Source organism: Camelus ferus, chromosome 17, assembly GCF_009834535.1.
Source record: "Camelus ferus isolate YT-003-E chromosome 17, BCGSAC_Cfer_1.0, whole genome shotgun sequence".
NCBI classification, from domain to species: Eukaryota; Metazoa; Chordata; class Mammalia; order Artiodactyla; family Camelidae; genus Camelus; species Camelus ferus.
In genome coordinates, this window is record NC_045712.1 from 43,628,950 (window position 1) to 43,648,677 (window position 19,728).

Below are 19,728 nucleotides of genomic sequence, written 5' to 3' on the forward strand. Positions count from 1 at the left end.
AATACTGCCTGCCCGTTCCAGATACTTCTTTAAGGGCCACTTTGGAGCATCCTCCCCCAGCACCCTTTGATCCTGGCCGTCCTCCCAACCTGAGCTGGGAATGTGTTCTGTGTGTTGAGGACCACCAGAGAGAGGGAGAGGAGGAAGCAAAGGATAAAGATAAGGTTACACGCACAGAGGCTGATCCTGTAGGACCTCAGAGACCTCGGGGTGGACTTTGGATTTATGTGTGGAGAAAGGACCAGCATCTTCACAGATGGATGATGGCTTGAGCGAGGGCTATGGTAGTGAACGTGGTGAGAAGTCGTGTGTTCTGGGCATATTCTGAAGTAGGGCTGACAGGGGTTCTTAGTGAGTGGGATGTGGCATGTGAGGAAAAGAAAAAAGCCAAAGGTCGGTCCAAGGATTTTGTCCTGAGCAGTTGCCATTGTAGAAACAGAGAAATGGCCGTTTATTGAGATGATGGACAGCGGGAAGAAGCCTGTCCGACGGGGGGAGGGAACGACGCTGGGCAGTTGTTCTTGATGGGTGCATTCTGACTGACTACTAGAGATCCATGTAAAGATGTGGTATAAAGAGAGTTCAAATCCACTAAACGTCCAGTCCCAAACACCACAATGATTATAACTAGCCAGAGGCCAGATGGAGGGCACCAGAGTGAGCCATATGGGCTATGTTTGAACACAAAGACAGAGATCAATCAGGAATCATGAATAAGCACCCATGACTTCGGGTTTTCAAGCTCAATTTGCTGCCGAACCCATCAATATATGTTACCAAGAAGACGTGTGTGTTTGTGAGAAATGAACTCACTGATGCAATTTTAATGCAGATAACAGAGAGGACTGCTCCCCTTCGGGACTGTCTCCAAAACAAACAAAAATACACAAACACACAGATAAGCGTGGCTGTTATGTAGCATGGTAATGTAATCAGTGGCAAAGGGCCCCAGGGAGCTGACTGCCGGAAATGGTCGAGCTGCCTGGGTCTGAATCCTGGTTTTGATTCCCAATTGCTCTGTTAACCTCTCTGTGAATGGAAAATAGGCTGCAGAGATCATTCAAAGAGATAATCCCCATAAAGCCCTCAGCACAGAGTCGGGGACACAGAATCAACCCAATAAATATTAGCTATTATTACTTACATTCCTAGAAGCATGCAGTACAGACACACATAGCCCACTGAGCTCATCTTTACACCTGTGCACTGACAACACACTAGTAAATCTACATCTGTAGTACACGCATCCTTATATACAGAAAATGCCTTAAATTTGATCACTCCTTTGCTGCCTGTCTTGCTTGCCTCTGACTTGGTAACATTCCGGCTGAGTTCACTCTGGCCATTCGTTGGGGGATAGAGGCCTGGTTAGAGCCCATACATGCACGCAGACCGTCCTGAGTCAGGAGAGTGCCTGTCTGGGATTACAGCCAGGGTAATCAATGAAAAGGATGCAGAGTAGCTAGCTCAGTGGCAGTAGTTCTCAGTGTGGTCTCTGTACCAAGTGTGGACATCCCCTGAACCTTGTCAGAAATGCAGACTCTCAGGCCTCCCCCCAGACCCACCAGATCAGAAACTCAGCACAGGACTTCATCATCTGTGTTTGAACAGGCCCTCGAGGTGATTCTGACATGATGCCCACTCAAGTTTGCAACCAGCTGCTCTATGGCATCCTTTGAAGGTTCTCATAAAGCTTCCCAGCCAAACATCAATGGCTGGACAGCCGAAATGGTCTGTCCCATGGCTTTGGCTTCTAGTGCTTCTTGTGCGACGAGGAGGAGAACTGAACCTCTTGGGGGCTCACTTCCTCAACCCTAAAATCACATGACTGTCTGTGATGATCTCAAATGTTCCTTCCCCATATTTGCTATGCACTAGGATTCAAAATGCTCCATTAATACTCTCCAATAGTTATGTAACACATGGGCAAAGGATTAACTTGGCAAGTAGACAGCAGGTGTTACTATGTATGTATGTATCAATCAATCGTTTATTTGAACCTACAATATGGTAGCCCAGGTTTTGGATGTCCTAAACTTGACACTTACCGCCTACTTATCAACTGTGAGGCTGGGAAACCATCTACCTTGCATGGGAGGAAACAATGAAAGTAAAGTGTTTGGTGCTCAGTCTGGAACAGGAAAGGTTTCCAAAGGGCACTCAGTAATACTTGTTGCTTTCACCCCCAGGACCTGAGCATTTCCCCCACCCTCTTTCTGAGCATGTTTACCCTCTCTTTTCCCTTATCCGTTTCCCCTAGTATTTCTCAAAGCATTTGAGCGTGGATGCCCCCGTGTAGTGTGGGGCTGTGTAAGGCACAGAACTGTCCGTAGCTGATCAAACCCCACTAAATCTAGAGGCACGATCGATCCAGGCACTGATTCCTGGTTCCAAGTCTGGGGTTTGGTTTGTCCATGACCTCAAAGTCAGTTACGGGAACTTTTCTAAATGCCTGTGAAGGTACGCAAATCAACTTAACTAAAATCCTTCCCAGACCCCACAGCAGCAGGTTCCTCAGGGGTCCTTATCCCCTGGTCACAGGATGGCCATATTAGAGGACAAGATTATCAAGGTTGTCTTGGAGGAACAAGGCGGCCAGGCCACTCATCCTGCAGCCATGCCTACACTTTCAGTTCGCCAAGAGAAATCTCACCAAGTGCCAGCTCTCTCCTCAAAATGTTGTTTTTTGGGGGTTGGGGGCAGAAGATGCTATCAGTGCCTGCCCTCCTCTCCCCACCAAGCTCCCTCCTGTATCTTCCTGCTACTGTGTGATGCGGTGGGGTGTCAGAGGGTAAAGCAGTCAGTTCCCATGGCCAACAGTTCTTATCTGCTTCATACTGTGTCTATCAAACTTTTTTCAAGTGTAGCCCTCTTTTTTTGACCAAAAAATTTAGCAGAATTCCTAACTGTAGCGCATGGGAAAGGGGAATGACTGCTCGGGCTGAAGCAGCACAGGTAGAAACCTGAGGTACTGGGTGTGGTCGGTGCCCAGATCCTCCCTACTGGGGCCCTGACACCCATCTTCCAAGGTTTTCAGATCACTCTCTTTCCAGAGCTGCCCTCAGTTAAAGCGAACTGTCTCCGGAGATGATGCAATGCCTTCCCTCCCCTCCTCTGACCCCTGGAGCCAAAGACTGGTTGCTGCAGAGTAAAGCAGTCCTGCCCTGTTACCTCAGGGCAGGGATAACTCTGTGATGCTGTCTGTGCCCCCAAAGCCCCACTGTGACTCAGGCCAGGGCCACGTCAGAACACATTCTTTGGAGGGGGAGGTAATTAGGTTTATTTTTATTTATTTACTTTTTTCTTTGGAGGAGGTACTGGGCATTGAACCTAGGACCTCGTGCATGCCAAGCATGTGCTCTACCACTCTGAGCTATACTCTCCCCTCTGAGGATACATCCTTGATCAGGCCCGTCTCCGGTCCCATCCGGCTCCCCTCCTCCTTGTAGGTTTCTCCTGAGAGCGCACCTCAATAAATTACATGCTCTGACCCTCATGCTCTTTTTGTAGAGACCCCAACTTAAAGTGAACGATAAGGGAAAAATAAAAAAATAAACTCAGTACCTTCTGCAGTTACAGCAACTTTACACACTGGAAGCAGGCTTTCTCAAAGTTGGGTCTGTATGGTTTGATGAGTTTGACCACTGGGGATGCGGTCAAAGCTTTTGTTCTCCCCATGGGCCTCCGTCTGTCTCACAGTTGCTGTCCAGAGCCTGGGAACCAGGGGCCTGTGCTCTTAAGAGTGAGATTCAGGGTCTCTGTGCAGCTGTCCAACTAGGCTGTGGACAAACTAACAAGTGAAGGTCCAATTAAGCACCAGAAAGGGTCCCGCCATGAAGCCAGATGACTTAGCATATTGCTTGTGGCTCTTGGTAAGTTTAAAATGTCTCCCATTCTCAACCCCATGATTTATTACAAATAGAGGTGTATCAGGTTTTTACTTCCTGTTGTCTGCCAAAGTCACCCTACAGGCAGTCTATGAAAAAAAACTTTGCTAAAATAATTCTAACCACAAGAACAAACAAACAAATCACATATAAAACCATGTACTTTGCTATCTCAGACAAGTTAGTACAGTTCATGAAATTCTAGAGTTCTTGAATTATCAGAACCAGATTGAAATTATTCCTTCTGGGGCAAAAAAGAAAAAGAAAAAAAAAAAACCAAACCATTCACAGTGATTAAGAATCTGCACATCCAAGATGCTTCCGTGGGCTGTGTTGTGGTTTGACAAGAGGCCTCCTGATTGCATCATGCTCTCCCTTGTATTTATCGGAAGAACCAGAAACTGCATGCTTTAATTGTGTAAGCTGGATTTTTCCCCCTTTGCTCTGTTTTTTCTCACGCAACATACTCACCGGACATTTATTTCGATCACATCACTTTGAGGCTAAATACCTGAGAAGAGAGAGAGTCTGGAATAGCAATTAGAGAAAATTCACTCCATAGAAACTCACAATAATGAAATCTTCTGTTTTGGAATTTATCTTTTCAAGTGTTTATCAGAAGGTCAGGTTTGGTTAAGGGTAGGCTGAATTTAAGATATACAGACGACATCAAGACAAGCTGTCCAAAAAGCAGCTGGATATATTGGTCTGGAGCTCAGAAGAGGGGATATCTGGTCAACTAATCTTTGACAAAGGAGGCAAGAATATACAATGGAATAAAGACAGTCTCTTCAACAAATGGTGTTGGGAAAACTGGACAGCAGCATGTAAATCAGTGAAGCTAGAACACTCCCTTACACCATACACAAAAATCAACTCAAAATGGATCAAAGACTCAAACATAAGACAAGATACAATAAACCTCCTAGAAGAAAATATAGGCAAAACATTATCTGACATACATCTCAAAAATGCTCTCCTAGGGCAGTCTACCCAGGCAATAGAAATAAACAAATGGGACCGAATGAAACTTAGAAGCTTCTGCACAGCAAAGGAAACCATAAGTAAAACAAAACAACCTAAGGAATGGGAGAAAATTTTTGCAAATGAAGTCGACAAAGGCTTGATCTCCAGAATATATAAGCAGCTCATATGACTTAATAAAAAAAAAAAAAAACAACCCAATCCAAAAATGTGCAGAAGACCTAAACAAGCAATTCTCTAAGGAAGACATACAAATGATCAATAGGCACATGAAAAAATGCTCAATATCACTAACTATCAGAGGAATGCAAATCAAAAGTACAATGAGGTATCACCTCACACCAGTCAGAATGGCCATCATTCGAAAGTCCACAAATGACAAATGCTGGAGAGGCTGTGGAGAAAAGGGAACCCTCCTACACTGCTGGTGGGAATGCAGTTTGGTGCAGCCACTGTGGAAAACAGTATGGAGATTCCTCAAAAGACTAGGAATAGACTTAACCATATGACCCAGGAATCCTGCTCCTGGGCTTGGATCCAGAAGGAACCCTACTTCAAAATGACACCTGCACCCCAATGTTCATAGCAGCACTATTTACAATAGCCAAGACATGGAAACAGCCTAAATGTCCATCGACAGAGGAATGGATAAAGAAGAAGTGGTATATTTATACAATGGAATACTATTCAGCCATAAAATCTGACAACGTAACGCCATTTGCAGCAACATGGATGTTGCTGGAGAATGTCATTCTAAGTGAAGTAAGCCAAAAGAGAAAGAAAAATACCATATGAGATCACTCATACGCGGAATCTAAAAAAAAAAAAAAAAAAAAAACTCCATAAATACAAAACAGAAACAGACTCATAGACACAGAATACAAACTTATGGTTGCCAGGGGGATGGGGGCTGGGAAGGGTAGACTGGGATTTCAAAATGTAGAATAGATAAAAAAGATTGCACTGTGTAGCACAGGGAAATATACACAGGATCTTGTGGTGGCTCACAGCGAAAGAGAATGTGACAATGAATTTATGTAAGTTCGTGTATACCTGAAAAATTGTGCTCTTCACTGGAATTTAACACAACATTGTAAAATGACTATAAATCAATTAAAAAAAAGTTTTAAAAAAAGATTTATTTAGGGAAAAAAAAAAGAAAAAGAGGGGATGTCTGTGTTGGACTCATATTTGGGAGTTATCATCTGGTGGATGAAATAAAAAAGAATAGGTAAGATGTGCCAGAAGGACTCAGAGATTATGAAGAATGAGAAGGGCTGAGAGCAGAACGCTCGGGAAGACCAACCCTTGAATGATGGGTGGAGGAGGATGTGACAGCCAAAAGAACTGGAGAGGAGCTCTTACAGCAGGAGGAACTGACTCAAAGGAGAAGGAGAGATTTAAAGAGGGAGCAAGGGAGCACCTCCGTCTAGATAAGGTGGAAACGTGAGCACAGGTATTCACCTTTCCTGATTCCAAACTCAGATCTAAGGGACAACTGTTATATAAACTCTGAAAACTACAAATAGAGGTTTTCCCAAGATAGAGGCAGGTAGGAAGCCAGCTAGAAAGTGTGAAGATGAGATGAGATTGAAGGAAGACCCCATGGCTGTCCTACAATAACTCATCTGGGGATGTTATGAAATTTAAATGAAATGAATAATTTGCTGGCAAAATGCCATTTAACAAACCTATCTCGTGTCAATTTAGAAAAAAATTGAACACAAAAATGTAAAAATGTTTTCAAAATTTATTTTAAAAGAGGTGCTAGGTTTAGATATTATTGTCAGGTTTTTTTCAAACATTCAAAATGGAGATCTGGGTTTTCCAAACTGTTTCAGAGAAAAAATAAACAAAAAAAGCAACAAATAAAAACAACCATGAGTATCTTCCCAAATAATCTTTGAAAACTTGGCATATTCCTAAAAATAAAATCTAAGAGCACAAAGTGACAGTTACAGAACAATCTCCCTTAGGTATACAGATGTGAAAAATATGATAAAGTATTGGCAATCAAACCTTAGCAGTTTATTAAAAGAAAATCCATGTCCAAAGTGGGACCTTTTCCAGGAATGTAAGAAGAGTTTAATTTAGGCTATCTATTAATATAATCCATCACATAAAGAGGCCAAAGGACCAAGAAAAAAAAAATCACATGGTTACCTTAATATTTGCCAAACAGCCATCTGAAACAATCCCACATCCATTCCTGATGGAAATTCTTAGTAAGCTAAGAACAGTACCCAAATTTAACATAAGAAAGAGTGTCTCAGTTTTATTGCAAACATGAGTGGGAAATCTGGAATTTGTGTGGAAATGCAGTCTTAAGAAACGATTTGCTTGGAAATGGATTTCTCTTGAAGTTAAATTTGCAAACCACCACCTTATGTTTCTCAGGCTGAATGTGTACATTTGCAGTGGCTTGCAGAGTAACTTGAGATACACGAGATCTAAAAGCACCCCTTAGCACCAACACTGTACAATACACACCTACAGACCATGTACACGTACAGCAAAATTTTGGCAACATTTAAAGTTAGTTAGGTACTAGCCCAAGACTTCCACTCATATTTACTGTATTTTGGGATTTCTAATGGAATAATATCCTGTCCCTGCCTATCCCCATCCTACACCCCTACCCACCCCACCAAAAAAAGAGAACTATGGTTAGAGAGGTAAAATTATTATTGTAGGTATTAAGATAGCTCCAATAATAATAGTTAAATTAACTTACTGTGTGCCAGGAACCCTGTTACGCACTTAGCATACACTAATTAATTTAACCCTAATGCCAATGCTGCAGAAGGCCATTATTATGCTTTCGTTACAGAAAGAGCAGTGAAGCTCAGGAAAGTGAAAGACAGGGAAGTTTGTTAAGTGGCGTCCCGAAGTGGGACGGTGGAATCTGAACACAGCTGTTTCTGACTCCAGAGCTCATGCTCTGAACCAGTAAGCAACACAGCACTTCTTCATTAATGAGTAAGAAATGGAATCTAAAAGATCTTAGATTATAAAATTGATATAAAACATATTTTTCCTCTATGTCAGCTCTCACCAGTTAGAAAATTTATCAAAGAGGTGGTTCATAAGAGTAACTCAGAGTGTAAAATATCCAGAAAACAGCTAACAGAATTGGGCAAAAAGGATTTGAAAAAAATTCCTAAGTGTTTATAAGTGACATGAAAGATGTTTCACTAACTAAAGATATATGCTATGTTCTCGGATGAGGAATACCATTATTTGTAAAGATTTTGCTGAAATGATCTTAAAAATTTCATGTAGTTACTCCTAAAATATTATATTTAAAACTTGACAGAAAATCTAAAAGGTGAGTGCAGCTAAATAAATAAATAAAATTTCCAGGAGGGTACTTGTATTATCAATTATCAGTCTTCTATAAAGCTACAACAATTACAACATTATAATAGTAATGCCAAAGCACAGTATAGTAATAACTGCAAAACCATTAGAATATAACAGATGACTCTAAATGCAAACCTAGTACACATTACCATTTATTATATAATGAATGCAGCATTTCAAATCAGTGAAAAAATGAATTATTCAATAAACGATTTTAGAAATACTTAATCTTTTGGAAAAAATTTAATAGCTTCCTTACCACATAACAACATAAACTCCAGATGGACTGAAGTGATACAAGTAAAAAAGTATATAATAAGGATATGGAGAAACATACAGATTAATATTTATTTGGTCCCATAGTGGGGAAGACCTTTCTAAATATAAATGGAAAAAAGAAGCCATAGCCAAATAAATTTGAGGCATTTAACGACATAAAAAAACTTCTATGTTGAAAATGTAATAAAACTTGAAAACAAGTTTCAATCTGGGAAAAGGTTAGCGACATATGTGACAGATCACGGTTTTACTATGTATAACGAATTTTTAAAAATCAATAGGAAATAAATCCTCTATTAAAATAAAGACATGAATATATAATTTATAAAAGAAATAAGAAAAAAATTTAAAAATAGAAATAACCCTTTCTAGTGAATAGATGTAATTAAGACAATAAAAAATTTCAGTATCTCTATGCCCTTCAAATTTGCTGATTAAAAGGCTATGATACTACAAATAAGAAAAATAGCTAACAAAAAAGTTAACTGACTTAAAAAATGGGCATAGACCTTGAATGGACATTTCTCTAAAGAGGATATACAAATGACAAATAAGCCCATGAAATGGTGCTCAGCATCACTAATCATCAGGGAAATGCAGATAAAAACCACAAAGAGGTATGTCACATCTATTAGGATAAAAAAAAAAAACAAACCCAACCCAGAAAATAACAAATGTTGGTGAGGATGTAATGAGATTGGAACCCTGTTCATTGCTGATGGGAGTCTAAAATGGTGCAGCCACTGTGGCAAACAGTGTGGTGATTCCTCAGAAAATTAAAGATAAAATTACCATATAATCCAGCAGTCTCACTTCTGGCTATATGCTTAAAAGAAATGAAAGCAGGGACTTAGATACACCAAAGTTCATAGCAGCATTACTCACAATGGGCACATGTCCATCAATGGATGAGTGGATAAAGAAAACGTATATACATACAATGGAATCTTATTCAGCCTTTAAAAAGAAAGAGATTCAGACATATACCAAACAAGAATGGACCTAAGATTTATGTTAAGTGAAATAAGCTAGTTACAAAGGGCCAAATATTATATGATTCCTCATATATGAGGTACCCAGAGTAGTCAAATTCATAGAATCAAAAGTAGAACAGTGGTCGCCAGGAGCTGGAGGGAGAAGGAGATGGGGGGTAACTGTTCAATGGGTACAGAGCTTCATTTTGGGAAGATGAAAAAGTTCCTAAGATGGTGATGGTTGCACAACAATATGCATGTATTTAATGCCACAAAAAATTACATTTAAAATGTAACCATTTAAAAGCTGGTGTTGGTAAAGTTTCTGTTATATATATTTTACCATAAATTAAAAAAAAAAACTCTAGGGAGACTGAATTCTAATGTGTACATGGAGTAGAAATCTGAAAAGGAAGAATGGGACAGAAACAAATTTCTCACCAACTCAGGTTGATGAGAAAGAAACCTTAGTACAGACATAAGGTAGACAATAAACAAATATTTCCCTGGGAATTCAAAACCACAGCTCTGCCTTCACATAGATTTGGGGTTTAAATTTATACAACACAACTTGGTCTGAGAAATGCCAAACTGGAAAAAAGTAACACAAAGTTTGGTTCTCAGGTAATGATGCTCTGGGGCACTTGGTAGAAGCAGAGTCTTTGCAATGGGATATATTATTGGAAGAACTTATACTATAAGGATGCCCATTCTCTCAACACGGATTTGTAGATTCGATGCAACCCCAATCAAAATCCTATAAAGTGTTTTTGTGGAAACTGATTAGCTGATTCAAAAATGCATATGGAAATGTCAAGGGCCCCAAATGACCAAAACAATTTTGAAAAAGCAGAGCAAAACTAGAAGGCTTACTGCCAGATATTGAGAGTTTTTAATAAAGCCATTACATTTAAGGCAGTGAGGTACTGGTACAGGGTTAGCCAAGTAGACCAATGGGGCAGAATAGCAACCTCCATGTAAATGGCAAATACAGCCATCCGATTTAAGGCAAAGGTGGCAGCGCAGCACCATAATGAATTTGACCCCTACCTCACACCGTACCCAAAAAGCAATTTCAGGTGGATTATAGACCTATGTGTAAAAGGCAAAGCAATAGCATTTCTAAGAAATAATACAGGAGAGTCCCTGCACGTGTGTGGGGTAGGCAAAGACTGCATAAGGAGAGCACAAAAGCACTGACCGCCACAAATGAGAAAATTAATAAACTGACTGAATTCAACAAGAATTTCTGTTAAGAAGAGGCAAGCCACAGCATAGGAGAAGATACTTGCAATACAATTATCTTTTAAAGTAGTCATAGATCTAGAATATATACAGAATTCCTACAAGTTAAAAAGAAAATGACAGACAACATAATAGGAAAATAGGCAAAAGATTTGAATAATTACTTCATGAGAAGACATTCTTCTCATGCCCCAAAGCATAACTGCTAAACACATTAGTCGTTGGAAACATACAAGTTAAATCTGCAGTGCAGTACTACTAATCACCTACAAGGAAAGCTGAGACGAGAAATACAGACAATACCAAATGGTGGCGGGATGAGGATCAGATGGAACTCTTATACACTGTTGGGGAGAGAATAAACTGACAAAGCTACTTTGGAAAGTTGACAATATCTACCCACGCTGAACATACGTACGTATACCGTAAACCTAGCAGTGTTGCTCCTTTGTATACACCCAACAGAAGGGCCATGAGGGGTACGTATAAGAATGGTCAAAGCAGCAACCAAAAGCAAGAAACAATCCAAATGTCCATCATGAGCAGAGTGCACAGACAGTGGTCTCCTCATACAGTGGTATGCTACGTAGCAATGAAAATGAAAGCTACTGCTGCATGCAATGGCAGAGATGAGTCTCACAACGTAATTCAAAGTGAAAGAAGCCAGGGCATAAAAGAATACACATTGTATGATTCCATTTATATTAAGTTCAAAAATAAGGAAGATGAGTTTATGTTGTTAGAAGTCAGAATATTAATCACCTTTGGGAAGGTAGTGACAGAAAAGGGTATGAGGATGGTTCTGGGGGCGCTGATAACATTCTATTTCATGATTTTTGCATTGGTTACCTACAGATCAAGAATTTATTTTCTGAAATTTCATTAAGCTGTCATCTTACAATATGGGCACTTTTTGGAATGATGTCATACCTCAATAAAAAGTTTACAAGAGAAAAGGCTATGAGAGGCTCTTTCTAGAGAGCACTGTGTCAATGAGAATAAAAGACCTTCAAAGGGTTTACTTCCAGACTGAGCAATTCTACTTCCCATGAAATTAGTGAAAAATATATTCAAATGTTTATGTATCAGGAAGCACATTTTGGTATTTCTGGGAAATGCGGGGCACATCCTCATGGTTAGGGACTTCTTGTTAGCTCAGAAGGTGGTCCAGGTTCAGAGAGAACCATCCAGGAACTGGGGGGACACCTAGTCCATAGCTCCAGGGCTGTATCACGCTTCCAAGATCAGTCACATGCTGGTGAGTCTATGGCCTATCTTCTTGGGTGTGCAAAATAGCTAAGAGGAAATCTCACTGCAGTCAACAGCATAACTGAAAGTCCACAGGGAGGAAAACTCAGTTATATTACTGGAACGTCAGCTTTGATTACTGAAATTCTCCCAATGATGACATTTGCAATCGGCCAGTGACACAGTCAACTAATCTGAAGCAGGATGAGAAAGTAAACAACGCTTTATGCTCACAAATGCTGTCAACATTTTAGGTGTTTTATATATTCTCGGGCCTTAGAAAAAAGCCATGCCAGTCGGGAGTTAGCATCCCCCTGCTAGAGACTGGGAAGCCCAGGCTCCGAGAGGTTAGGCAGCTTGCCCACAGACACAGCTGGGGGCAACTGATGGGAAGAGATGTGAGCTCTTGTTTATTTGACCTCAGAACCCTTCATATCATCAAGATGTCATACAAGTGATGGCAGGCGGCACCTGTGCACCAAACCTGCAGGCCACATGAGACCCTAGTAAGATTTCCATGCAGTCAACAGGAGAATAGACATTCACTGCAATAAGAGATGCTGAAACATGACATTTTTCTTAGTACTGAATGGTCTCTGTCAAACACTTAGAAAACGCACTAGGTTGTAGCCTTCCTGGGAGAATGTATGGAAAGTCACAGGGGTGAGGTTCGTTAATGGCTTTCAAAGTCTTTCAACTCAGCTAGTTTTATGAAAAACAAAACCACATAAACTACATTACAACTTGTGCTTACCAGAATTTACCCTGCGGAAACTGTGTGGGGTACCCAAGATCCAGGACACAGTTCTTACACAGGGGCCTGGCAGCAACTATCTGTGTGATCTTAGGCAAGTCACTGCCTCTCTCAGGGCCTCGATTTACTCAACAGAGAAAAAAGGGGGAGGTATTTAAATAAGCTTCGAATACTCTGAACACTTTATCGATCTGGTATAAGCTATGGGTCCCTTCCCCAGACGGTGCGCACGTGCGTGTACGTGGGCAATTTTGAAAGTTCTGGCTGTTCACATGTATCTGCGGACCTCCAAAGAACATCCCGACCCTTGACTTGAAACATGCGGAGTAGTAATAATGGGCTTGTAGTCATGTCTAGAAAAAGAGCCCTTATCTTTTAGAGATTCAACCTGAAATATTTATGAATGAAATGCTCAGATGTCTGGAATTTGCTTCTAAATGATCCAGTGTGTACCGGGAGGGGTGGTGGCTGTGGTGGGGGTATCAGATGCAACGAGACTGTCGATGAGTTGATAACTGGTGCAGCCAGGGGATTAGGCACATGATGATGCTTTATACTGTTCTCTCTCCTTTTGTGTGTATTGAAATTTTCCATAATAAAGTAAGTTCTACACAATAAAAATTATCCATAATTAAAAAATATCCAGAATAGACCAATCTTAGTGTTTCTAATATTTATTAGAATTAGAATATTTCTAATTCTAATATTCTATGATTTAGCATTCCAAAGAATCTGCATAGAAAATGGACTTTCATTTTACATGCTCAGGGCATTGAATCATGTTCATTCTTCTAATGGACCCTGTAGACTAGACGGTTTGTTGTGAGCCGACTTTCTGATGGTTCTGTGATATTCCACTTAATCACTTTCATAAATACACTTTCGGGGAAAGAATAGGAGGACCAAATGCAAAGAAGCTGGACAAGAACTGGGCTTTAATCATTTCACGTGATAGTGTGGCTCAATCCATCGTCAAAGATTTCTTAAGATGAGAGGAACAAAATACAGCTGCAAATGCGTTTTCGTGGTGTAGAAAATACTTGGTTAGGATAACAGATGCAACAGAAGGATGTAGGATGGAACACGGGCATGAGAGACGGGTCCACGGGGGTTGAGAACTTGTCCTCCGGAGCTATGCCACCCAGGTCCCTGTCCTTGCTACGTCACTGAACTAACTCTGCAGTCACGGGTGACCTATCTGAGCTTCCCCTTTCCCACCCATAAAAGGGAAATAATAGCACAGCTTCCCTCAAAGGATTATTGTGAAGGGTCAGGTTGTGCCCAACACAGAGCAAGCCCTCAGCAGACGCTCACCGCTGTTCTCTCAACTACGTAAATGGACAAGACAAGACGTGATCGAACTATTATCGGTAGTTGCCTCTGGATTGTGACCGATGGGTGATTTTCTTTTCTTTATTTTTTTTCTGGACTTTTCAAATTTCTACAGAGAGTATTTGTTACTCTTATAATCAGAGAAAAAAATATTTTAAAAACTTGGAGTGAAATCTAACAATCAAAACAAAGGAACAAATACAACAAAAGGGAAAGGGACTCCCAGATACAGAGAACAAACCAGTGGCTGCCAGAGGGGAGGGAGGCGGGGGGAAGGGGTGAAAGAGGTGACGGGGGTTAAGAGGTACAGACATCCAGGTACGAAACAGGTAAGTCACAAGATGTAACATACAGCACAGGGAACATAGTAATGTTGTCATAACTCTGTGTAATGAATAATCTATAAAAAGGTCGAGTCACTAGGTTGTACACCTGAAACTAACATGAATCAAATCATGATTTAATAACATGAAAAGAAAAAAAACTGATTTTAAAAGTCTTTGGTGAGAAAGTAGCTTAATGCCCCGAGGGGCCGGAACCATGCCTGTCCCACACAGTATGCTGACAAACACACCACTTCAGAGGAGAGGGAGGTGGGCTGACTCCCAGTGCCTTGTCCCCATTTTCCTCGCCAGCCATCTTCAAGGCGGGAGACCCTTGTAAACGCCAGTGAGCCTTCCAATGTGGCATTCCCGGTGGAGAATGAACAGAACCTTCCTCTGCCTCTTGTCATGCCACCCTGCTCCCTCACCACACATCCTCCACACCAGCAGTTTAGCCTTTTGTGAGAAGCACGGGCCCTTGGACAGTATCACAAATGCTAAGCCAAAAGTTTGTTTCATATTCAGGCACACGATTTTGCTTTCGATTTCTTGGGGTTCATGCCCCCGTCCCCCATAGCCCACCTCCACTGATGGAGAACACCTAAGCCATGACAGCAGATTTAGGAAGGTATAAATACGCTTGGAGAAAAACTGACGTGTACAAATCTGACACCATAAGCCAGGTAAATTGGTGGATAATGAAGGGTATGACAGCATTACATATGTGGTTCTTGCTCTGCCAAAGAATTTACATGGAGATCTATAAGTAGCGAGCCCATACAGTGTGTTTGCACCATGCTGCTGTCTACCCACATGCTAAGCCCTTTCCAGAACAGACCTACTACACAGCAAGAGGCCCAGTGCAAAGACTCGAATGCTAGTTTCACTCTGGAGTTTAGCTGCATTCATTGACAGTATTCCAGATCCCCTTTGAAATGGCCACTGTCTCCTGTCGCTTAGGTGATTGAATGTCAGTGATGGGCAATGATGAGACACCCAGAAACTTCCGGTCGGAGGGGCAGTGGTACACATGTGTGGGTTGTGAGACTGCTTTGGAGTGAATCATCGTGCGAGACAGATCGCATCTCCTTACATCAAGAAGGATAAAGGTAAAAACAACGTTTGCGTCCTTAGTCTGCACCGGGATGGACGTTAGCTCATCTCACTACTCCTCATGATGATCCTGGAAGCTGGGGCTTTTGCCCCATTTCCAGCTGAATTTTAAGAAAGGCATTTATCAGAAAAATAAAATAAAATAAACATAATGCAAAGCTCTCTCTTGGGTTACCATCCCTTGATGGTTAACTCCCGGAAGCTGGGGTACACACAGAGAGCAGCGTCACTTAAACTGAGAGCAACTAAGCTATGATTTTGAACCTGCTGGTGTGTCAACGGCTCCCAGGGATGTGTGAGAAGGGAGACAAGGATGGCAGCTGTCTGTGCCACCTCTGACCTGCTCTCCTAACTGACACTGTCCTTTCCTCCATTCCTACTTAAGGACTGCCCCACATTTCAGAGACGCCCAAGGAACTCAAAAGGAAATCTGGATAAAGAGCCAGGAGTCCTGCATGTAAAAAAAAAAATCCATATAACTGCAAACTCCATCTTAGGGTTTTCACTCCCAGCTCACATGCCATTTGGCATTGCACTGCTAGCAGCTGCATTTTACTTGATTCTTTTCCAAGATTTCCAAACATGTGCCTGGCACCCAGGAGAGTTTCAGAGGAAGCGTAACTGACAGAAGTACTGCGGGGTTGGTTTTGTGTATGTTACTTTAACTCTCATAAATGCAAGTGTAAGTTCAAGTATTAACTTCCACAAGAAGAACATCAACTTTCCGGTAAATGCAGTCTTGCCCTTTGCCTAATCTTTTTTTTTTTCCCCTGTAATGAGTGCTATCTGAAGTTAGGGATGAGCTATTAAGCAAAGGGTCTCAGGCCCTTGGGATACAGACAACACTTTGCTGGTCCGCAAGGGCCCCAGCTTTTCTGGAGAAGTATCCCTGGCTGTTTGTCCCTCGGCTTTCAGAAGCTGCCTAGTATCTACATGCGCTTTGGACACACACAGGTTCAAACCACAGAACAATCACGCCATCACCACCCAAGAAAGCGATCTGAACCCGAGGCGACGTGAACTGCGGGTGCTCGCTCAGAGATGCCCAACGCAAAGCCCTGGGGCTGTGTGGGCAGGAAGGGATGTGGTCCAGCATCAGGAGCCGGACCAAGTCTCAAGGTAGATACAGTCCTTAAGACCTGGTGGAACTAGGGACACGTCTCAGCCTCCGGTGCCAGCGTCAGTTCGGAGGAAACAAAGGTGGACAGAGAGGAGAGGAGACAGTTTGTGTTTTCTTGGGGCAAGTGTGCGCGGTACCTTGGATTCCTGGCTGCTGGTGGATGCAGGAGAGGGCGGCTGCTCGGCGCTCGCCGCCTCCTTGGGCAGCCCGTCCACGCCATCCTCACGGGCGCCGCTCGGAGGGATCATCGTGGCGGCGCGGGAACGGTGTTAGGCTCCCGGAGGAACAGCGAGGCTCGCCTTCCTCGGCGCGCCCTCCCCGCAGCGCCGGCTGGCTCAGCTCCGGATGCCGGGGACTCCCATCCTCGACCAGGCGCCGAGGCGCCCTCCTCCGGCTTCGCCCCGACCCGGGCCCTGCCCACCTCCCCCGCAACCCCCGCGGGCCAGGGGAGGGAGCGCCCGCCCCGCGCTGCCACGCCCGCGGCCACCTCTCCTAAGGCCGCACAGTTGTGACAGCCACTCGGCAGCGGGCTCGCGGGCTCGGGATGGTCCACCCGCCGGAGAAGGGGGTGGGGGGAGGCAGCTCCGGGGCGGGGCTTCGCAGCCCCCGAGGGAGCAGCTGGGCAGGAGGGGGCCGCGTCCTCAGGAGGCCCTGCGGGGAGGCAGGACGCGCACAGTAGGGTGGAGACAGGGGATGCTTTAGGAAGGAGAGGGAAAATTCAGACCAAACCCCGAATGGCTGATCCAGCCAGGAGGGACCACCTGCAGAACTCCCTTCTTCTACACTCTGAGAAACAGCGACTCAAAGGGAGCTGGTGACTTAGCTAAGTTATTTATAGGGCTCAGTGACGGAGGAAGCCGAGATGGGGTTCCCCGGCTTGAGCACGCTCCTCTTTCCTCTGTTCAGTTTTGGAATAAGGCAAAGAGATCCTGCAGAGGGGATGTGCCCTAGTTTTGTTGTGCATTTCAGGGTTAAGCCCTTCACGTTTTTTACTTTATTTAATTCTTAGGGCCATCCGATTGGGCTGGGTAGTATCTCTCCCATTTCATAGATGAGAAAACTGGGGTTTTAGGGAGGCTAAGTAATTTGCTCTAAGTCACTAATCTGTAAATGGTGGAACTTGGATTTGAACTCATTTTGGCTTCAAAATCCATGCTTTTTTGGACTGTGGAGCCTCAAGTCTACACACACACACACACACACACACACACACACATTTTCCATGAACTGTGATAAGGAAAAGCACAGGATAATGAGCGTGTACAAATGCAGCCTGAACTAGTGTGGGGCCACAGGGAGGTTTTCTAAGGAAGTAAAGGAAAGCCCCCAGGGTCCATGGATAATTCCAGTTTTAGTGGGCAAGCATATTGGGGCTTACAATAAGGCACTCTTCATCTTTGGATTTTAAGAATTGAAGAGCAGCTAGAAGATGTCATCTTCCATTTTAGTAAATGCTTAGCTTTGATTAACACTAGTCATTCTCCAATAGCATAAGTTTTTTTTTTCCCTTTGGGTTTTTTTATAGCACTATTCACAATAGCTGAGACATGGAACCAACCTAAATGTTTAAGACAGAGGATTGGATAAAGAAGATGTGATATATGTAAACATTGGGATATTACTCAGCCATTAAAAAGAATGAAATAATGCCATTTGTGGCAACATGGATGGACCTAGAGATTATCATACTAAGAATTAAGTCACAGAGAAAGACAGATATCATATGATATCACTTACATGTGGAATCTAAGGAACATGGCACAAATGAACTTATTTACAAAACAAACAGATTCACAGACATAGAAAACAAACTTATGGTTACCAGGGGGGAAGCAGCGGGGGAGGGATAAATTCCGAGTCTGGGATTTGCAGATATAAACTCCAATAGCATAAGTTTAAGTGTTGTCCCCTCGAGAGACATGTTAAACGAGCTAGTATATCCTTCCTCCTCACTCCACTCCCATCCTAGTAACAGAAATCCTTCATCTGATAAATCATAGCTACCTTCCCTAGGAAATTGTGGAATTACCTGTGGTTGCCAAAACAAATCAAGCCTTTAGTCATGTGTTTCTTTCACATAAATTCCCTTTCTATTTCATTCTTTGTTATTTAGCTAACTTCTTTTCTTCTTCAAAACACATCCCCAAACACTTATTACTCCTGAAATCTTCCCTGACTCCTTTAGTCTAATTTAGATTTCCAAACCGATGCTGTGTTCTCATGGTTAACAGGGAAGAACAAATCTGACTCCATATTAGATCTGTTCCTTTGGCTTTAACCCTGTGCTCTATCTCCTGTGCTTAGTCATGTTGGTTCTGCACGTTTTGTAAAAGAATGTTGCCAATAGCCTGAAATATACAGGGTAACCCACTCTCAAGGCTCTGATCTTTAAGGGTCTAACACTTTTCCATATAGAGATAAGTAGTTGCCGAACAGAGAATAAGGTTTGTCTTGTTGGAAGTTTAGATGAACATCATGACCTACGTGAACAGCTGCAAGGACAAAGGATTCTGACACCAAGAAGTCTGCACCAACCAACCATACCGTCCTCCCCTTCTCAGTATAAAACAAGCCTGAATTCTGACTTGGGTAAGATGGTTCTCCAGGAAATGAGTCCCCTACTTTCTTGGTCTACTGGCTTTCCAAATAAAGTCGTAATTCCTTGCCCCAACACCTCATTTCCAGATTTATCGGCGTGATGTGCAGTGAGTGGAATGAGTTTGGACTCGGTAACAAATTTTGAGGAAGCCAGCCGGGGGCCCTGCTGCTCATGGCCAGGCAGCCCTGGCTTGGGAATTTTGGGGTAAGGCCCAAGCAGCTGCCAGGACCACTTGTCCTGAGGATCTTCCCTTCAAAATGCTCCAAAACGGCACCAGCCGCCCCAGTGCTTGGAAGTTGGAGCAAGAAATTGACATCTGGGAGCTGACAGGCTCCATACAGTAGGTAGGGTAAGCCGCTCTGGTGTGTACAGCTGGAAACTTTTTACCTCTATGTTTGGGGCTTTTTTCTCTGGAATAAACCAGTTCATTTTGTATTTGAGTGGGGTACCCTGCTGGAGAGACGAAATAGTTGCTGGACTTTTACCTGATTTGTGAACCAGTTCATT

General features: G+C 42.7%; 1 protein-coding gene across 3 annotated transcripts in view; it reads right to left on the minus strand.

Moving 5' to 3' along the window:
- Positions 1 to 19,728, minus strand: part of STAC (SH3 and cysteine rich domain) — a 198,787-nt gene that overhangs the window by 79,063 nt on the left and 99,996 nt on the right. The window contains exon 1 of one of the 3 annotated variants that reach the window (XM_006188360.3): positions 16,760 to 17,188. The exons of 1 other annotated variant lie outside the window; for it this stretch is intronic. In XM_006188360.3, coding sequence (XP_006188422.2) covers positions 16,760 to 16,870 — 111 coding nt within the window. In that variant the 5' untranslated portion in view covers positions 16,871 to 17,188. Of the gene's footprint in view, positions 1 to 16,759; positions 17,189 to 19,728 lie in introns of those variants that run through there. One more of the 3 variants, XM_032459292.1, reaches the window with a different exon arrangement.